A 17,146-nucleotide genomic window follows, 5' to 3' on the forward strand; every position below is an offset into this window, starting at 1 on the left:
CGTCGCACGGCAAAATGAGAGTTCTGATGGAATTCGATAAGACTTGGAGACACGATTGACACCACCTGCGGGAAACACAAAGACAACAGGTTGCAGTCTCTGCGTGGCATTACAAGGCATAAATAGTTGAAGTGGAGTTGAAAACCGGCTGGCTTTTGAATTTCTTCAAGTATTAGAGAGGTGCGCTGTGGCACGTGTTAAGTTTCAAATTAATTGAATCGGCCAAAGGCGTGTCTTGCTCTCACCAGATTTGCAACCAGATGTCAACAAACTCCCCGCCGTCCGTCATACTTACGGATGCACTCGCGTCTCTGAATAAAGCAGTAAACATTGCAGTAGGTTCATCATCTTCTTTGATGCTCCTCGAGATTCATTGACCTGTGTAGTTCACGAACATACAGGATCAAACACGTCAAGAAGTCACACAAGCGTCTGCTGAAGCACGAGAAGCGCGTCGCGAACGGGATGAAGCCATTAAGGCTCTCCATGAGCTTAGACTCGAGGAGCAGGCGTGGAAGCAAGAGGCTGGTGTCCGACAGTCTGTTGTATGTCCCCACTCGATGTTTGCACATTCATCATATCTAACCTTGCCCCCTGACAAGGTTGAGCAAGCCGAGCTAACTGTACGCCCATCGATTTGATAGCGTAGAGATACTGAAATTTGCGTGCAGATAAAACACCATGCCGAGACGATCGCTCAACTTCGCTACGAGTCTGAGCAGTGGAAACAACAATGTCTCCGTCTCGAGGACACGTCGCGTCAGGAAGCCACCAGCTGGAAAGAACAGTTTCTACGCGTTGAGCAGGAGCGCTATAAGCTCGCAATGCGTGTGGATGAGCTTATTGAAGAGCAGCTTTCTGTGCGGTCTACTCTCTCATTTCTTGAACCTTGAATCTAACGTTTACACAACAGCATACTGTCCAAACACATGCGTCTATCACTCCATTCACGACAATGCTCCGTTACCCAAACACAACCGCAAACACAAGCCTTAGCGACCCATCCGCATCCGCACGCCACCGTTTCCCTCCCTATACTTCCGAACTTCCTGACGAATCCATATCTGCATCGTCATCCAGGGCACCCAAACCCATATCTACACAACAGCTCCCCACTCCCATTTCCGCCAACCGCAGAGCCTCTGGAGACAAGTCAAAACAATACCTCATCCGACGCGTTCAGGCTGTCATCGAGGTACCCGTAAAAGAGGAGAGCATGGAGAACACTATTTCTGATGAAGCACCGTCTGCATCAAGTTCTTCTGCATCATCATCAAGCTCGGGTTCAGCATTCGCAGTACCAGGGTCTAGTAAACTAAATTCAGCCATCTCGAGCAAAACCATACCGAAACCCAGTAAACCCACCAGCGCCCCTAGTAAAGCTGGACAGGGTACCAACAAAGTTGTTTCAATCACCAGCAAATCCGCGTCACTGAACAACAAACCTACATCGGCTGCATCCACCAAATCCGCACCACCACCTTCGAAATCTGCAGCAAGACCTAGTAAACCCATATTCTCCGGGACCGGTAATAAACCACCATCCAATCCCGCTACCAGCATACCCTCCTCCTCGTCCCGTCCCGCCCGAAAAATAAGCACTAAACGACAGTATATTGAGATCGATGAAGACAAGGATGGAGAAGATAAGATATCAGAGCAGTCCAAGTCAGGTAGTGATGCGACTGCTGAAGACGAAGTTGATTCTTCAGAAGAGGAAGAAGACGAGCTCACGCTGGGCGCTGAGGTACATTCCTCTTTCATGAACATTCGGTTCAGCATGCTGATGCCCGCGCCCGCTAGGAAAATCGCCGCGAAGTTTACGGTACTAAGCGCATCGCAGCTACGAGCAGTATGAAAGCCGTGTCGCAGGCGCCGGCGAAAAAGAGGAAGCTGATTTCAAACACGACCGCCGTAATAACGGGTAGTGGGAAGAAACCTCCTGCAAAGAATGCGCGCGGGTGAAAGCCCCTGGTGTCTTACTTACGTTTGTGATATCCACGTGACTTATCAATGCTTCTCATTCTTTGCAACACACCCTTTGTTCTTTTAGCTGCGGAATCTCTATATATGACATTATATATCGCTATCTACAATACTCGTGCGAGTTCATGCCTCGTTTTGTATGATTATGATGACACCAATCTAAAGCGCTTACAAGATACCAATGCATAAATGCCCACAAATCCTTGAATCAGATAAACGTTTCCATCATCACATTGTACTGGTCCCTTACTCGTCTCACAGTGCCTATAACAAGACCGATATCTTATGACAGAACTGATCAAGAAACTATGGGATTTCATACCGGGATGGTAAAAGATTCATAAACGATTTTGACTGTAATCCTGAGGTCTTTTGAAGGACCGGGAGTACGGATGAAATCCCTAGAGCTAGAGAGCCTCTGTATAACGTCGTTCTGCGAGAGGTTGCCGCCGATCGAGAACGAGCTGCTTCAGGCACTCTCGATGGTGCCAGCGCCTCGAAGGACTTCGGTTATCTTCCCAGAGAAGTCACCGCAGATCAAGTGCACCTTGCATTGGTATGTTTTCAACAGCAGAGCTACGTCGCGTCTGGCTGACTCGTGGATTCGCTTAGGAACACGACATAAACCCGTTCACGAATCAGCCACATACTGCGCAATACAAAAAGATCCTTGAATCCCGCAAAACGCTTCCCGTGTTTGCACATATGGCTGAGTTCTATAAGATAGTTAGTTTTATGCATACCTCACTCCATTCACCCTGACGTACGCAGTTCAACAAACACCAAATTATCATCATGGTCGGCGAGACTGGCTCAGGCAAGACTACGCAGTAAGTTGTCACCACCTGGCACATGCTCCTTTGTCTTCTTGGACAGTCACTTATCATAGACTCTTTTTGTCGCTGATAGAATACCCCAGTTCGTCGCCTATTCAGATCTTCCGCACACCAAGCACAAGATTGTGGCGTGCACTCAGACCCGCAGAGTCGCTACCACAGCTGTAGCGGAACGCGTGGCAGATGAGATGGACGGTTCGTTTGTGACACTACTCTGATCTCACTCCGAGCTCACTTTCATTACCTAGTCCAACTCGGTCAACAAGTCGGTTACTCGATACGTTTCGAAGACATGACCGAGCCCGGTACCACCTTCCTCAAATACATGACCGATGGCATACTCCTCCGCGAAGCCATGCACGACCCGGATCTCAGCCGCTACTCCACAATCATCGTCGATGACGCTCACGAACGCACACTTGCCACTGACATCCTCATGGGGGTTCTCAAAACCCTCGCTCGCCGTCGCCCGGACCTCAAGCTCATCATCATGTCCGCCACCCTGGATGCTCTCAAGTTCCAGAAGTACTTTGCTGTCTCCAGCGATGCCCTTCCTCCGCTCTTCAAGGTTCCCGGTCGTACTCACCCCGTTGAAGTGTCCTACACCGAGGAGCCGGTGTCAGACTACGTCAAGGCTGCCATCCGTCTTGTGCTCAAGATCCATCGCAAAGAGAAACCAGGAGATATCTTGGTATTCCTGACGGGTGAAGAGGAGATAGAAGATGCCTGCCATAGCATCAAGCGCGAGGTGAAAACCCTCATCGACCACTACCCTGGGACCGTAGGCCCTCTCGAGTGCATCCCGTTGTACTCCTGGTTACCGCCTCAACAACAGCAGCGCATCTTCGACCCACCACCCACAGCAGGTAGTCCGGGTGGTCCACCAGGGCGCAAGGTCGTCGTGAGCACGAATATTGCAGAGTCGTCGCTGACGATCGATGGGATTGTGTACGTCGTGGACCCTGGTTTTTCGAAGCAGAAGGTGTACAACCCGAGCACCCGTGTGGAGAGCTTACTTGTGAGTCTGATCTCCAAGGAGTCGGCACAGCAGCGTGCGGGCCGTGCCGGACGAACGAGGCCGGGCAAATGCTTCAGGTTGTACACGGAGAATGACATGTCGGAGCTCGAGGAGCAGACGGAACCAGAAATTTTGAGGAGTAATTTAGTGAGCACGGTGCTGATGCTTGTCAAGGCGGGGATCAAGGTGAGTTCAATGTGGGGGTGATGTTTTTTGAGTTGAGCTGATGCTTGTGTAGGATCTTGACAAATTCGATTATTTGGATGAGCCAGCACCAGAGTCATTGTCGAGGGCGTTGGAGGTATTGAATTATCTCGCAGCAGTGGATGATGATGGAAACCTCACGGCGCTCGGGAGTATCATGGCTGAATTCCCTCTGGATCCACAGGTAGGCGACTGTCCTGGTGGCGCGTTTGGGCCTGACGGTTCTGATGCATGCTTCCAGCTCTCAAAGATGCTGATCATCAGCCCAGAGTTTAAGTGTAGCAATGAGATATTGACGATCACTTCGATGCTGTCAGGTGCGCACTCATCTTGGAAGTTTGCTCTCATCTGACGTTCTTGTAGTGCCAAATGTATGGCTACGGCCAAGTAACAAACGAGAAGAGGCAGATGCTGCAAAGGCGATGCTTACCGTCCCCGGTGGCGACCACCTAATGCTTCTTAACGTGTACAACGAGTACATTCGAAGTAAGTTTCCACTTCCTACAAACACCTACGTACTCACTCGCAACCAACCACCCCAGACCAACACGACAAAGACTGGACATATAACCACTACCTCTCCGCTCCAGCGCTGCTACAAGCAGTCAGCGTGCGCGAGCAGCTGGAACGGACGATGGGGCGGTTTGAGGTGGACATCGTGAGCGTGCAAGATCAGATCGGGATGTCTCTGGCAATCAAGCAGGCGTTGTGCTGTGGCTTTTTCATGCAAGTTGCACACAAGGTGGGAGGGAAGAGGAATTACATGACCGTGAACAATCAGGTATATTATCTTGGCTTTGAGTTGTGGTTGACGTGCTGATGAAAATGTTCTTGGTGGTAGCCCGTAGTGCTGCATCCATCGTGCAGACTGGATACACAGCCGGAGTGGGTGATTTTCAACGAGTTCGTGGTCACGAACAGACCGTATATACGGACGGTCACAGGTGGCCAACCAGGATGGTACGTACGCTTCTTAGCACTGTAGATTGACATGCTGATGCAAATTTGTACATTGACGCTCCGACTCGGACAGGCTCCTCGAGTACGCGCGCTTGTACTTTGATTTGAAGGATTGGCCAGACAGCGAGACGAAGCGTGCGTTGGTGAGGGTTGCGACCAAGATGACGGGCAGGTTTGGGGCGCGATTCGACAAGGTGGCGCGCATTGGTGAAAGTGGTGAGGAGATTGAGGAAATGATGAGATCGAGGACCTGGTAAGGGAGTTGAGTAGTTTACTCGAGCCTCAGAGGCTCGAAACTACGGGGTAAGTGTAACGCGAAAAGCTAGGGAAAGCCTTCCGAAGAAACAGGACATCATGCATCAGGTGGATAGACATGGTGCATATGTGGGTGAATACTTAGTATATGAAGACTCCAGGTTTCTCTGGGCAGTACCGTACTGTCACCCAAATACACCTTTGCTTGTGAAATTGAAGCTGGGCTCAGGTCTATTAACTTTCGCGACGTTCTTTTGTACAAACCGAGTCATCCATTAACGATTCCTATAACTTAGCTATAGCAAAAGGTATATCATAGTCTGGTCAAGCAAGCAAGCAACGAACCTCGATCAACATCTACTAAGTAGGAGAAGTACTTACTATCATTCAATTTCCGGGTACTCTGCAACTTTTTCAGCAAATCTTTTGTAACTCGTCAACTACTTCATATGATCTTCCACGAATTTAGAGGATTGTAGATTCGTGCCGCCTCTATATAGATCTGATTTTTGCTCATTTTTAGGATGTTGTACCGGTGTGGTGTCGGATGAAAGCCGAGAAAATTCAAGGTCTGACGATGCATCGATAAGTGTTCAACGTTGCACCATGATGAGTCAGCACACAACCGAACTCGTAAGCAGGTTCCCGCCCTCCCAGCAGCCCCCCCTGCTTGCGTCCCACCCCGAGCTAACACTCGGTCCAGCCCAACCTCATAGATTGTGTCATTGACTCTAGAGCCAGACGAGGCTGGATAAAAGTTTACATCATCACATTGCACTGGCCCCTCACTTGTCTCTCAAAGTATCACAGTGCCCATTGACCTCTTAGTATGACAGAACTGATTAAGAAACTGTGGCGCTTCATAAGACGGTGAAGGGTCCGTAAATGACTATGACTTTGATTGTAATCCTAAGATCCTTTGAAAGTACCAGAAGTACGGACGACAAAATCTCTGCCCTGCGTCAGAAGACTAAAGAGGACCCACATGATGATCAAGGGAAAACTAATTCAAGCACTCTCGATGGTGCAGGTGCCTCGAGGAACTTCGGTTATGTCCCCCGAGAAGTAACCGCAGATCAAGTGCACCTTGCATTGGCATGTCCTCAATAGCAGGGCTATGTTGGGTCTGGCTGACTTGGTAAATCACTTAGGAACACGACATAAACCCGTTCACAAATCAGCCCCGTAGTGCACAATACAAAAAGATCCTTGAATCCCGCAAAAAGCTCCCCGTGTTTGCACATATGGCCGAGTTCTATAAGATGGTTAGTTTTATGCATCCATCACTCCATTCACCCTGACATACGCAGTTCAACAAACACCAAATCATCATCATGGTCGGCGAGACCGGCTCAGGCAAGACCACACAGTGAGTTGTCACCCCATGGCACATGCTCCTGTGTCTTCTTTGGACAGTCACTTATCATAGACTCATTTTGTCACCGATAGAATACCCCAGTTCGTCGCCTACTCAGATCTTCCGCACACCAAGAACAAGATTGTGGCATGCACTCAGACCCGCAGAGTTGCCACCACAGCTGTAGCGGAACGCGTGGCAGACGAGATGGACGGTCCGTTTGTCTAACTGCTGTGATGTCACTCCGAGCTCACTGGATCACCTAGTCCAACTCGGCCACCAAGTCGGTTACTCGATACGTTTCGAAGACATGACTGAGCCCGGCACCACCTTCCTCAAATACATGACTGACGGAATGCTCCTCCGCGAAGCCATGAATGACCCTGATCTTACCTGCTACTCCACCATCATCCTCGACGATGCCCATGAACGCACCCTCGCTACCGACATCCTCATGAGCATGCTCAAAACTCTTGCCCAACGACGTTCAGACCTCAAGCTCATCGTCATGTCCGCCACTCTGGACGCTCTCAAGTTCCAGAGGTACTTCGCTATCTCTAGTAGCACCCTCGCGCCACTCTTTAGGGTCCCCGGCCGTGCATACCCTGTTGAAGTGTTCTATACCCAGGTGCCGGAGCCGTACTATCTCGAGGCTGCCATCCGCACGGTGCTCATGGTCCATTACACCGAGAAACCGGGAGACATCTTGTTGTTCCTGACGGGTGAGGAGGAGATAGAAGACGCGTGTCTCAAGATTCCGTTGTACTCCCGGCTACCGCCTCAACAGCAGCAGCGCATCTTCGACCCGCCACCCACAGCAAGTAGTCCGGATGGCCCACCAGGACGCAAGGTCGTCGTGAGCACGAATATTGCAGAGTCGTCGCTGACGATCGACGGGATTGTGTACGTCGTGGACCCGGGGTTTTCGAAGCAGAAAGTATACAACCCGCGTACCCGCGTGGAGAGCTTACTTGTGAGCCCAATCTCCAAGGAGTCTGCACAGCAACGTGCGGGCCGTGCCGGGCGAACGAGGCCGGGCAAATGCTTTAGGTTGTACACGGAGAATGACTTCAAGTCGGAGCTCGAGGAGCACACACATCCTGAAATTCTGAAGAGTAATTTAGCGAACACGGTACTGGTGCTTGTCAAGGCAGGGATTAAGGTGAGTTTGATGTGGTGGGAAGTGATGTTTTTGGAGTTGAGTTGATGCTTGTATAGGATCTTGTCAAATTTGATTATTGATGCCCCAGCACCAGAGTCATTGTTGAGGGCGCTGGAGCTATTGAATTACCTCTCAGCATTGGATGATGACGGGAACCTCACGGCACTTGGGAGTATCATGGCTGAATTTCCTCTAGATCCCCAGGTAGGCTATTGTCCTGGTGGCGCGTTTGAACCTGACGGTTCTGATGCATGTTCCCAGCTCTCAAAGATGCTGATCGTCAGCCCAGAGTTTAAATGTAGCAACGAGATATTGTCGATCACTGCAATGTTGTCAGGTGCAACACCCATATTGGAGGTTTGCTCTCATCTGACGTTCTTGTAGTGCCAAATGTATGGCTACGGCCAAGTAACAAGCGAGAAGAGGCGGATGCTGCAAAGGTGCTGCTTACCGTCCCCGGTGGGGACCACCTAATGCTTCTGAATGTGTACAACAACTATATTCAAAGTGACTTTCCCTCGGCCTCTTCTTGCATATGCATACACGCTCACACCTAACCCAGACCAACACGATAAAGCGTGGACATGGACAAACTACCTTTCTGCTCAAGCGCTGATACAAGCAGAAAACGTGCGCGAGCAACTGAAACGGACAATGGAGCGGTTTGAGCTAGAGCTTGTGAGCGTGCAAGATCAGAAGCAGTCGACGGCGATTGGGCAGGCGCTGTGCTGTGGCTTTTTTATGCAAGCCGCATACAAAGTGGGAAAAATAGGGCATTATATGACATTCAAGGACAATCAGGCGCATTATTTTGGCTTTGAGTTGTGGTTGGCGTGCTGATGGAAATTTTCTTGGTGGTAGCCCGCGGTGCTGCATCCATCGTGTAGACTGGATACACAACCGGAGTGGGTGATTTTCAACGAGTTTGTGCTCACAAACAGACCGTATATACGGACCGTCACGGGTGTCCGACCAGAGTGGTACGTGTGTCTTATATGCGCATACTGATACATATTTGCGTATTGATTCTCTGACAGGCTCCTCGAGTGCTCGCCCTCCTACTTCGATTTGAACAATTGGCCGGATAGCGAGACCGAGCGTGCATTGACGAGCGAAATATACGTCGATTGAGGTCTACGAACCAGGGGGCAGGCGCAAGGCGGCGCACGTTGACCAGGGCTTGGTAAAACGGATGAAGATTTCGAGGACTTCCTAGGAAGGTCAACCCCCGGGTAAGTGGAACGTGATCGAAAGCTGGGCGTTTTGCGCCCTTCTTGATCTTACTTTGGTTAAGTTAGCGATCTAGTGTATATGTCAGTGCTTCGCGTTTGCACCTCTTGGTTTGGCTTGTGGCGACCTTGTACTAGTCGAGTGTACTTTTTACTGTTTCATGTATACTGATCACCCGTGAACCGTTTCTCGTTTATTTACTAACTATACCTTGTACCTCGCAAAGTCAATTAGGAGGGAACGTTGGAGAGACATCCGACAATGTTGTCGAGCTGAACTCATTGTAACTTCATTGACTGTACTATTATTGGGTTGAGCCCAGACTCCAGACACATTCCAACTGCGATGAATTTCCAGTATGCTGAAGATACCCTTGGTTTGTGTACATATCACACAGGCCTGGTCTTGATTCAGCGCGCAAATCATAAATCGTAGAAGTTCTACCCATTCAAGTACAGTCAAGTGTGTCATGTTACAAACGGCCGATTTGCCCCTCAAAAACGTATCCTTTAGTTCTACCATTTTCAAAAAGAGATCCTCTCCTAGTGACGCGTTCGTGTCTAAGAAAGCCCGATGAACTGATCCAACCACCTAAACACTTCGTAGTGCCATTTCAAACTATTCCAGTCAAAGCATTAGTTCATGACCGGCGTGTAGAACTGCATACATACCTATTCCCAGCGTTGATCACCCAATGGTTCTCGTCTGGGAAAATCAAAAGGCGGCTTGGGACGCCCAACCTATATGCGTGTCGATTAGTATGGATCACCTGCTAGGAGCCAAGATAAAAGGAAAAAAAAGAGGAACAGCTGATTGAAAAGAAACGATAGGTGCAAGAGAACGATATACGAAGAACCAGAACGAAAAAGAAAAGAAAAACGCACTGCTGCAACGCATGAAACACCGCAATCCCATCTCCCTCTGGAAGCCTGTAATCCTTGCTGCTATGAATTGTCAGCTGCGGGGTCGACCACTTGGCAACGGTATACGCGGGGCTGTATTTGCGCGAGGCTTCGAATGCGGCAGGATCCCATGGACGTCCTCCCCATTCGTGATTGAACTGTAGTGTGTTAGTGTTTAGTGTTGTAAGGGAAGGATGGGAGACGCACGAAGAATAGTTCGTCTGTGGCATAGCCGTTATAGGTTGTGTCGAATACCTATTTTAAGTAAATGGATCAGTGTCTTCATTAGCTCCTTCATGCAACGAGGGAAAACGCACACCGTCGTGGCAGACCAATGCCTTGAACCCAAATCCGAGCTCGGGATTGCCTTGGATCCAGCTGCAAGGAGCGAGAATTAGGACACAAGATATCAAGGGCGAAAAGGAGATGACACGCACTTGATTGCATATCCGCCATAACTAGCACCAGCAGCTGCTGTGCGGTTTTGGTCTATCTATGTGCAAAGATCGAGGTCAGGATGTGTCGAGTGGGAGGAACACAAGGTGTAAGACCGCACCTCTGGGTATTCTTGAAGGATATACTTCCACCCTAGCAACAGGTCTTGGATGGGCCGGCCTCCCCAGTTTTGATTGATCCCATCTGTGAATTCTAACATATTGCGTTCAGCACAAGAACAAACAAGAGAAGAGGGTAACTCACTCTGTCCAAATGAAGTGGATCCCGTTGGATTGATAGCAACGACCACATATCCCTGGCTCGCGAAGACTAGAGCGCACGTAGCCCCAAATCAGCCCAACCTTTGTAACCCAGCAAAAGGAAATTGTGTACCATTAGGATTCCATCGCGTCGACCACTGATCAAACCAAGCGCTCTCCGGGCCTCCATGGATAAGCATCACCGCAGGCCACTTCCCATTAACGCCACGTTCGAATCCAGGCGGGGTAATCACATAACCGTGTGTGTCCTGTCCCTCAGCCGTACCTTTGAACCAAAAATCCTTGCCAGGAGAGAGATCTTTGCCTTGTAGCCCGGTAGAAGAGAACGAAGTAATGCGCGTAAGCGTTGTCGCTCTCACATCCGCGTTTGTTCCTGCTAAGAGATCTCGCTCAACGACGTCAAGCCCGCTAAGCTCATACACCTCGTTTGGAGACGTCAGACTCGAAAGCGCAAAGGTGGCCCTGCCACCTGGGATTGGCGTGAAGCCTGATATAGAACCGCTGGAGGTGAGGGCTGTAGGTTGAGTGGTCTGTGTGGCGTTGGAGGGAGGTGTAAGCGGGACAGCCAGCGCAAAGATCTTGATGCGGGCATGATCGCCGGTGGTGGCGTAAATGAGAGCAGAGGAAGGGGAGAACTGGGTTCGGGTTAGCTGGCTGGTATGACGACAGATGTATGGGAGGGATGAGTAAACCCATAAGGAGATGACAAGTATCGCAATTTAGAAGATAGGAATGAAGGAAGTAAGGGCGATTGAATAAGCATGAACTCACAATGATAGAATCAGGGGAGCGGTCCCAGTCCTCCGTAATGGTGAACCGGACGTCTTTCTTGAGATCGTAGATCACCACTTTCGCGCTGTACACGTGAGTTGACAACGTGGGAAGTGATATGGGCGAGTGAGAGGTGCATGCATTGAAATAAGGTCAAAATGGTATATGAATAGGTCACATAACCCACCGATCACTCTCGTGCCCATCAAGAGCCAATTCCAGCCAGGCGACTTTATCACCAGAAGGGCTGAACACGGGAGAGTGCGTCGCACCTTGGATGCCCGAGGTGAGTTGTCTGAGGTCTTTTCCATCATGTGCAACGAGGTAGATCTACGCGGCAGTATGTTAGCATAGAAAGAGCAAGACACGAAGTGCACGAACATTCTGCCTGGTGTGCACGGCCTTGGGGAGTTGTGGGTCCTTGGCAGTAAAGATGACATGCGTTTGGGATATGTCATAGTCATCCGCCTCACCGAACGGTTCTACAGGGGAAGACTAGTTCAAATCAGTTTCACCGCCATCCCGGAAAGTAGAAACAAGTACTCACGAGTCCCGTCCCCTTGAGCACGTTCACATAGGTTTCCCCCAGTACCCACTCCGCACCTACTTTTGTCAAACTGACCCCAATGAGAGCCTTGCTCTTGGGACCAACCCACGTATCCCATTGACGCTCAAACGTCTCATCATACACCAGACCAGAGTTACCCCGATTCTCATATGCTGTGTCCTGCTCCTTTACGGTCTCGACAAGGCCATCAGGATAAACGTATGCAGAGAACACGAGGCGCTGAGCGCTGGGGCTGTAACGGAACGCGCTTGCAGTGGTGATGGGAAAGGATCCTACATGGGAGGAGAGATCGGAGGAGAGAGGAGAAGTACTGATGGGGATGGTGTAGAGGCTCTGTGTGTCATCTTTTGTCACGACGTGTGCGATGGTGCGAGAATCAAGCCAGAAGGCATCGCCGCCATCGGGCAAAGGAATATCGCAGGCATCGCCATCGCCAAGAGCGATGACGGAGAGTGACTTGTGGGACCTAAGGGCCAGGTAGTGAACATTAATATTACGACTATAAGAACAAATAAAAGAAAGATGAGCATACTTGCGATCCTGAAAAGAGTAAGTGCTGATGGGTACGATAGCAAGATCACCAATGTCGTTTGGCAGAGGCGCACCAGGCCGAGGGAGGGTGAGCATATCTTGCGGGGAGAGTGCATTTGCACCTTCGCTAAGGATAAAATCTGTAGCCATCTGAGGAATTTGTGGGGCAGGAGCTGGTGGAATAGAACTGAAATATAATGGCACCTGAGCAGCGAAGCCCAGCTGCAAGAAAGGAAGTATACGCATCAGGCGTGTACGTTTGAACTTTGAAAATATACTACGGCCTCGTGCACCACAGCCTGGACCTAGCTAGTTCAACACGAGGTGATAAATTATCGCTCACTGTCACTCACTGTTGCGTGCAATCCAGTCAACGTCGTGCGACTAAGTGGCCAAGTACCGCATGTTCTCATGAATAAGATCACATGTGACCTCAAAGGGTACCCGCTCGGGAAAAAACGTGCATCCAATCATTAGAGGTTCAAATCAAAGCTCCCGGAGCAATCTGCCCTCCTGCGCTCCAAACTCTTTCCAAACTCTCCCTTCTCCGACGAACCTCCTTCTCCCGGACCGTCTACTAGGAAATCACTTCATGGGTCTCATTCTCATCATTGATCATCTACTACTGCAGCAGGCTCACAAAGTGGTGTAACGACAAGGCCCCCTGCTCGCACTCGCTCGCCCAGGAAAAAAGAAAAGGAACGTGCAGCAAGCGTAGGCGCAACGCAGGACAAGGCACTAATGGAGTACGGACTCGATCAATAAGCTTAGTGTCCTGGACAAGTATTTGTTGACAGTGACGTGTTGACTGTTGGCGGTGGGCACCAAAGGGCCCTTGTCCAACTACTCACCAATGAGTTGATTCGGCAGCGCTTTGCTAGTATTCTCCACGAGCAAGTCGCATCCAACGAATTTACGCATAAACTCTCATAGTTCTTGTTGAATTTGCACAGGAGTCTCGCATACACAACTACTTTTTTTTCGCTGTTTAGGTCCTAGGTGCAGCGCCTTTAAATGACAACCGTGGAACAACATCAACCTCTTTTTAGTTTCCTGCACTCATACTCCAATGCCGACTCCCAGACTCCCAGTCTCAGCGCAGCAGGAATAGCCGCAATGATTAACGATCAGACACACCATCCGACACAGCAGGCCCATTCCAGCTCCACATAAACTTTGGGCCTTCGTCTTCCTTTTGCATGTTACCCCGAGTAGCAGACTGCTGCAGAGAGTTTGATCATACCACCTACACGTACAAAATAAAATAGATCATGATGCCTGCTTCTATATTCAGTGATTACATATACCTCGCCGATCAGAACAGCACTATCTCTTTCTCTGAGGACCGCAGCATACATCATGCAGGAACGTTAACTACCTCAGGTGCCGTGTACAATTTGACATAGTAACCCGCGACCCTTTTCCTTCGTGGCCTCTTTGCGCCGTTCCCTTTCAGAGTTGCAAGTATAGACGATCAAATGCAAATGATGTTATTCTGGTACCTCTATGCGGTGCGGTTGGACGCATCTTAATTAAGCTCTCTCCATACGGAACACATGGTACAGGGTGCATGTATTTGTGGCTAAGTACTGTGCTGATGACACGGACGAACGGCACGAATGGTTGTCGATCACAGCTTGGACATCACTTCCATCATTGTACCGTGAAAAATTGGATCATGGAATATATACCCCGATAATGCTTGTAATGTCCGTAATCAGTGTAATATAGACAAGTTGAACTATCAGCCCATGCACTGGAATGTACAGGAACCCTCCTTTCCTAAAGCTACACATTCAGAGTACAGCGGTGCTGGACACTAATATTTCTCCTGTATTATCTTAACATAGGAAGTATTACAATTAATTAGGGTGAACTGTAATCCATCACCCTTTATGCGGAGAATATATCACTGAGTCTTTATGACTTTGTACGTGAGAGTTGTGCAGTGATTAGGAAAATACGTAAGGTATCACGAGTTTTGTTGAGGCATTGTACTTTGCCATCAGAATGAGCAAGTTGATTCTGGGGTCACAGTTAGTATAAATTTTGCCATCGAAGACGCAATAGCACTTGGTTGCAAAGCTCAGTCTTTACGAGAGCATCATGTCTTACCTCTCTCGGCGAGGGACTAATTCCACTGGACAGTAGACATGTGCATTTATGGATGATAAATCTATCTACAGTCGACATCTCGCCAGCATCAGCAATATGGTCGAGGATCGGGAACAACATACAACTTTTTTCAGGGTACACAAAGTCAGTTTGAGCCGCAGTCGATGACCATTCTAGGTAAAGCTGTCCATGAATGAAACTACGTCAACTCGATGAATTATTTTTGTTATATTTCTACATTTCTGCTTCTAAATGGAATATGTTCCTATCAGTTAGGGTACTGCCAGGTTTGACCCGTCATGGGCGCGTTGCCTCGTTATGGGCGTGTCGTGCGCGTTGCCTCGTTATGGGCGCGTCGTGCGCGTTGCCTCGTCATTGGCACGTCGTGCGCGTTGCCTCGTTATGGGCGCGTCGTGCGTGTTGCCTCGTCATGGGCGCGTTGTGCGCGTTGCCTCGTTATGGGCGCGTCGTGCGCATTGCCTCGTCATTGGCGCGTTGTGCGCGTTGCCTCGTCATTGGTGCGTCGTGCGCGTTGCCTCGTTATGGGCGCGTCGTGCGCGTTGCCTCGTTTATATCCTACCAATGAAATTGAAACATGTAGCTTAGTATTGAGAATCGGCTGATTTGAACAAATAAAGAATATATATTCTGGAACCAATCTGTCTACAGTCTAAGAATTTTATATAGTTGCGCAGTCCAGCCTTAAGGAGAACCTCCCTCATGAACAGCCCTCTGCGAAGTCATCCTAGACACGGAGAACCTCCCAAGCTGCGCTGGTGTAAGAGGTATAGCCCGAGTCTTTCCAAAAACCTTCCTGTCAGGAATGAGACCAGTTGGGGCGTGAAAAAATGAGAATATTACCTGTTCCACCACTTTAGCAACTCCTTGATGCGGGCTTGTGCGTCAATGCCAGGTGCGACTTCGAAAAAATCAACAATGTTGTTGTAGAACACGTAGTAGTCGAAGTCTCCGTCAATACTCTGCCAGGAATTGACGTTGGAGAGGGAGAACCGAAGCTATAAGTAAAAGTTAGCCCTGAAGGTAAAAAAAATACGTGAAGGCGCTCACACGAACCTGGCAAGCGGTGTAGGCGATGGATCGTGGGGTAACCGACTTCATGCCGATAATATTTGCCACGTGACTACGAGTAGTCATGTCGCTCTCAGAGGACCGGCGGCGTTGAGAGGCTACAATAGCGTCAGCACCATCACCATCACCATCAACTTCTTTGGCAGAAGATGGAGATGTGAATATATGTTTGAAGGCCTTTGTTTCAAATAAGCAGTGTTGGCCATTTGAAATAGCACGACTTACCTTGAGGAGCAGAGCCGAACGAAACAGTCCCTTTTCGATGTTGCCAGAGTCAAAAGTGTAATCCAGGTATAACATTGCTGGCCAAGAGTATGCTGTGACAAGAAAGTCAGGGTCCCTGTCCCTGATTTTTTCCTTAGTCCTATTGCGGCAGTGAATACATTAATACTACCACGTGCAGATGGCACTTACAAATTGAGAGACCAAGTATACTCTACGGGACACAAGAGCTTGCCAGTGATGTGATGGATGAACCCGCGATCGTCTTTGATATTCGTGTGAAGGGGCGGGTCCAGGGGATGAAAAAGTTCAGTGAGCCACGCGACAATCACATGTTTGAGATTGGCGGTATCATCCCCTCGGGCGCTGTCCGCGCCCTTACGCAGCTAACAACATAGGATCAGCGATACAGAAATAATTCCCGAAGTAAGAACTTACATCTCTCAAAATGTAATCAAGTTCATCAACATCCGACGAAAGTTTTTTTTTGAGCCAGGGAAGGCAACGAAGTAGTTCATTGAACGATCTGATGGTCCTGTCCTCGCTGGTCCAAGTTAAGGGAGTTACGGGCCAAACAGAGAGAAGCACTCACTCTTGAGTAGAAACAAGCTGATCTGGCAAATCCAATGAGTCCAGCAACTCTTCACGTCGGTCGTTTTCAGCTATGAGGTCCTCGAGTCCATCAAACAAGGACACAAGCCGACGGATGGCTCGTCCTTTGTGTACGTTAGAGTCGATTTGCCTGTGCACATTTGGAATGAGAGTATCAAGTCAAAAAGAGGCCAAAAACGTACGGCTTGACCCGCTTGTTACTGGCCCTGAGAACCTCAACCTCCTGTTCCAGAGCCGCAATACGTCGTTTAGCACGAACGACAGCAGCAGCATCATCGTGGTCAGAGGAGGATTCTATAGCCATGGAGAAAGTTAGAGAAGTGGAGGGCGCAGAGGATGGGGAACCCTTGACAGCACGATCCCTTTTTATGTGATGACCAGACTGAATATTTCCAAAATCTGAAGCATGTGATATCCGAATGAATATGTGAAGGCAAGACACTTGCGTGTGAGGCCTGTATGCTGTGTTGTCAAGCAGCACAGCAATTAGCCCAGAATGAACGTGACTCACCAGTAAGATATTCGTAATGTGAAGAGAGAAGTGTGATTGCAAAGTGGGGTCGGAGGCAATTCGGCAGATGCACCTAGAATCTAGATGACAAAAGGGGCATT

General features: G+C 49.3%; 5 protein-coding genes across 5 annotated transcripts; 3 read left to right on the forward strand and 2 right to left on the reverse strand.

The window, feature by feature from the left end:
- Positions 1 to 234: 234 nt before the first annotated feature.
- Positions 235 to 2,173, forward strand: HD556DRAFT_1414514 (uncharacterized protein). The gene is made up of 5 exons (XM_041304278.1): positions 235 to 335; positions 387 to 545; positions 603 to 623; positions 672 to 860; positions 914 to 2,173. The coding sequence occupies exons 1-5, from the start codon at positions 261 to 263 to the stop codon at positions 1,856 to 1,858; spliced, it is 1,389 nt and encodes a 462-aa protein (XP_041154063.1). The 5' UTR covers positions 235 to 260; the 3' UTR covers positions 1,859 to 2,173.
- On the forward strand, positions 2,174 to 5,514 carry HD556DRAFT_1414518 (P-loop containing nucleoside triphosphate hydrolase protein). The gene is made up of 12 exons (XM_041304279.1): positions 2,174 to 2,315; positions 2,365 to 2,542; positions 2,599 to 2,712; positions 2,758 to 2,816; positions 2,896 to 3,017; positions 3,071 to 4,026; positions 4,079 to 4,228; positions 4,286 to 4,361; positions 4,408 to 4,530; positions 4,587 to 4,825; positions 4,886 to 5,004; positions 5,078 to 5,514. Exons 1-12 carry the CDS (start codon positions 2,272 to 2,274, stop codon positions 5,259 to 5,261), a joined length of 2,364 nt encoding a protein of 787 aa, XP_041154064.1. The 5' UTR covers positions 2,174 to 2,271; the 3' UTR covers positions 5,262 to 5,514.
- A 636-nt stretch (positions 5,515 to 6,150) lies between these two features.
- Positions 6,151 to 8,618, forward strand: HD556DRAFT_1313387 (P-loop containing nucleoside triphosphate hydrolase protein; the record flags this gene model as incomplete). Its single annotated transcript, XM_041300786.1, has 9 exons — positions 6,151 to 6,339; positions 6,411 to 6,524; positions 6,570 to 6,628; positions 6,709 to 6,830; positions 6,883 to 7,778; positions 7,875 to 7,982; positions 8,040 to 8,115; positions 8,163 to 8,285; positions 8,341 to 8,618. 9 exons carry the CDS (start codon positions 6,151 to 6,153, stop codon positions 8,616 to 8,618), a joined length of 1,965 nt encoding a protein of 654 aa, XP_041154065.1.
- Positions 8,619 to 9,568: 950 nt separating this feature from the next.
- Positions 9,569 to 12,646, reverse strand: HD556DRAFT_1278358 (alpha beta-hydrolase; the record flags this gene model as incomplete). Its single annotated transcript, XM_041299257.1, has 14 exons — positions 9,569 to 9,626; positions 9,680 to 9,748; positions 9,893 to 10,068; positions 10,118 to 10,165; positions 10,228 to 10,288; positions 10,348 to 10,403; positions 10,467 to 10,558; positions 10,610 to 10,675; positions 10,739 to 11,261; positions 11,398 to 11,482; positions 11,585 to 11,727; positions 11,779 to 11,892; positions 11,945 to 12,431; positions 12,498 to 12,646. 14 exons carry the CDS (start codon positions 12,644 to 12,646, stop codon positions 9,569 to 9,571), a joined length of 2,127 nt encoding a protein of 708 aa, XP_041154066.1.
- A 2,667-nt stretch (positions 12,647 to 15,313) lies between these two features.
- Positions 15,314 to 16,838, reverse strand: HD556DRAFT_1248044 (uncharacterized protein; the record flags this gene model as incomplete). The annotated part of the gene is made up of 8 exons (XM_041298743.1): positions 15,314 to 15,425; positions 15,473 to 15,627; positions 15,749 to 15,877; positions 15,926 to 16,064; positions 16,115 to 16,308; positions 16,361 to 16,466; positions 16,515 to 16,664; positions 16,717 to 16,838. 8 exons carry the CDS (start codon positions 16,836 to 16,838, stop codon positions 15,314 to 15,316), a joined length of 1,107 nt encoding a protein of 368 aa, XP_041154067.1.
- Positions 16,839 to 17,146: the final 308 nt, after the last annotated feature.

This window comes from Suillus plorans (genome assembly GCF_016647745.1).
Source record: "Suillus plorans strain S12 chromosome Unknown HD556scaffold_90, whole genome shotgun sequence".
NCBI lineage: Eukaryota > Fungi > Basidiomycota > Agaricomycetes > Boletales > Suillaceae > Suillus > Suillus plorans.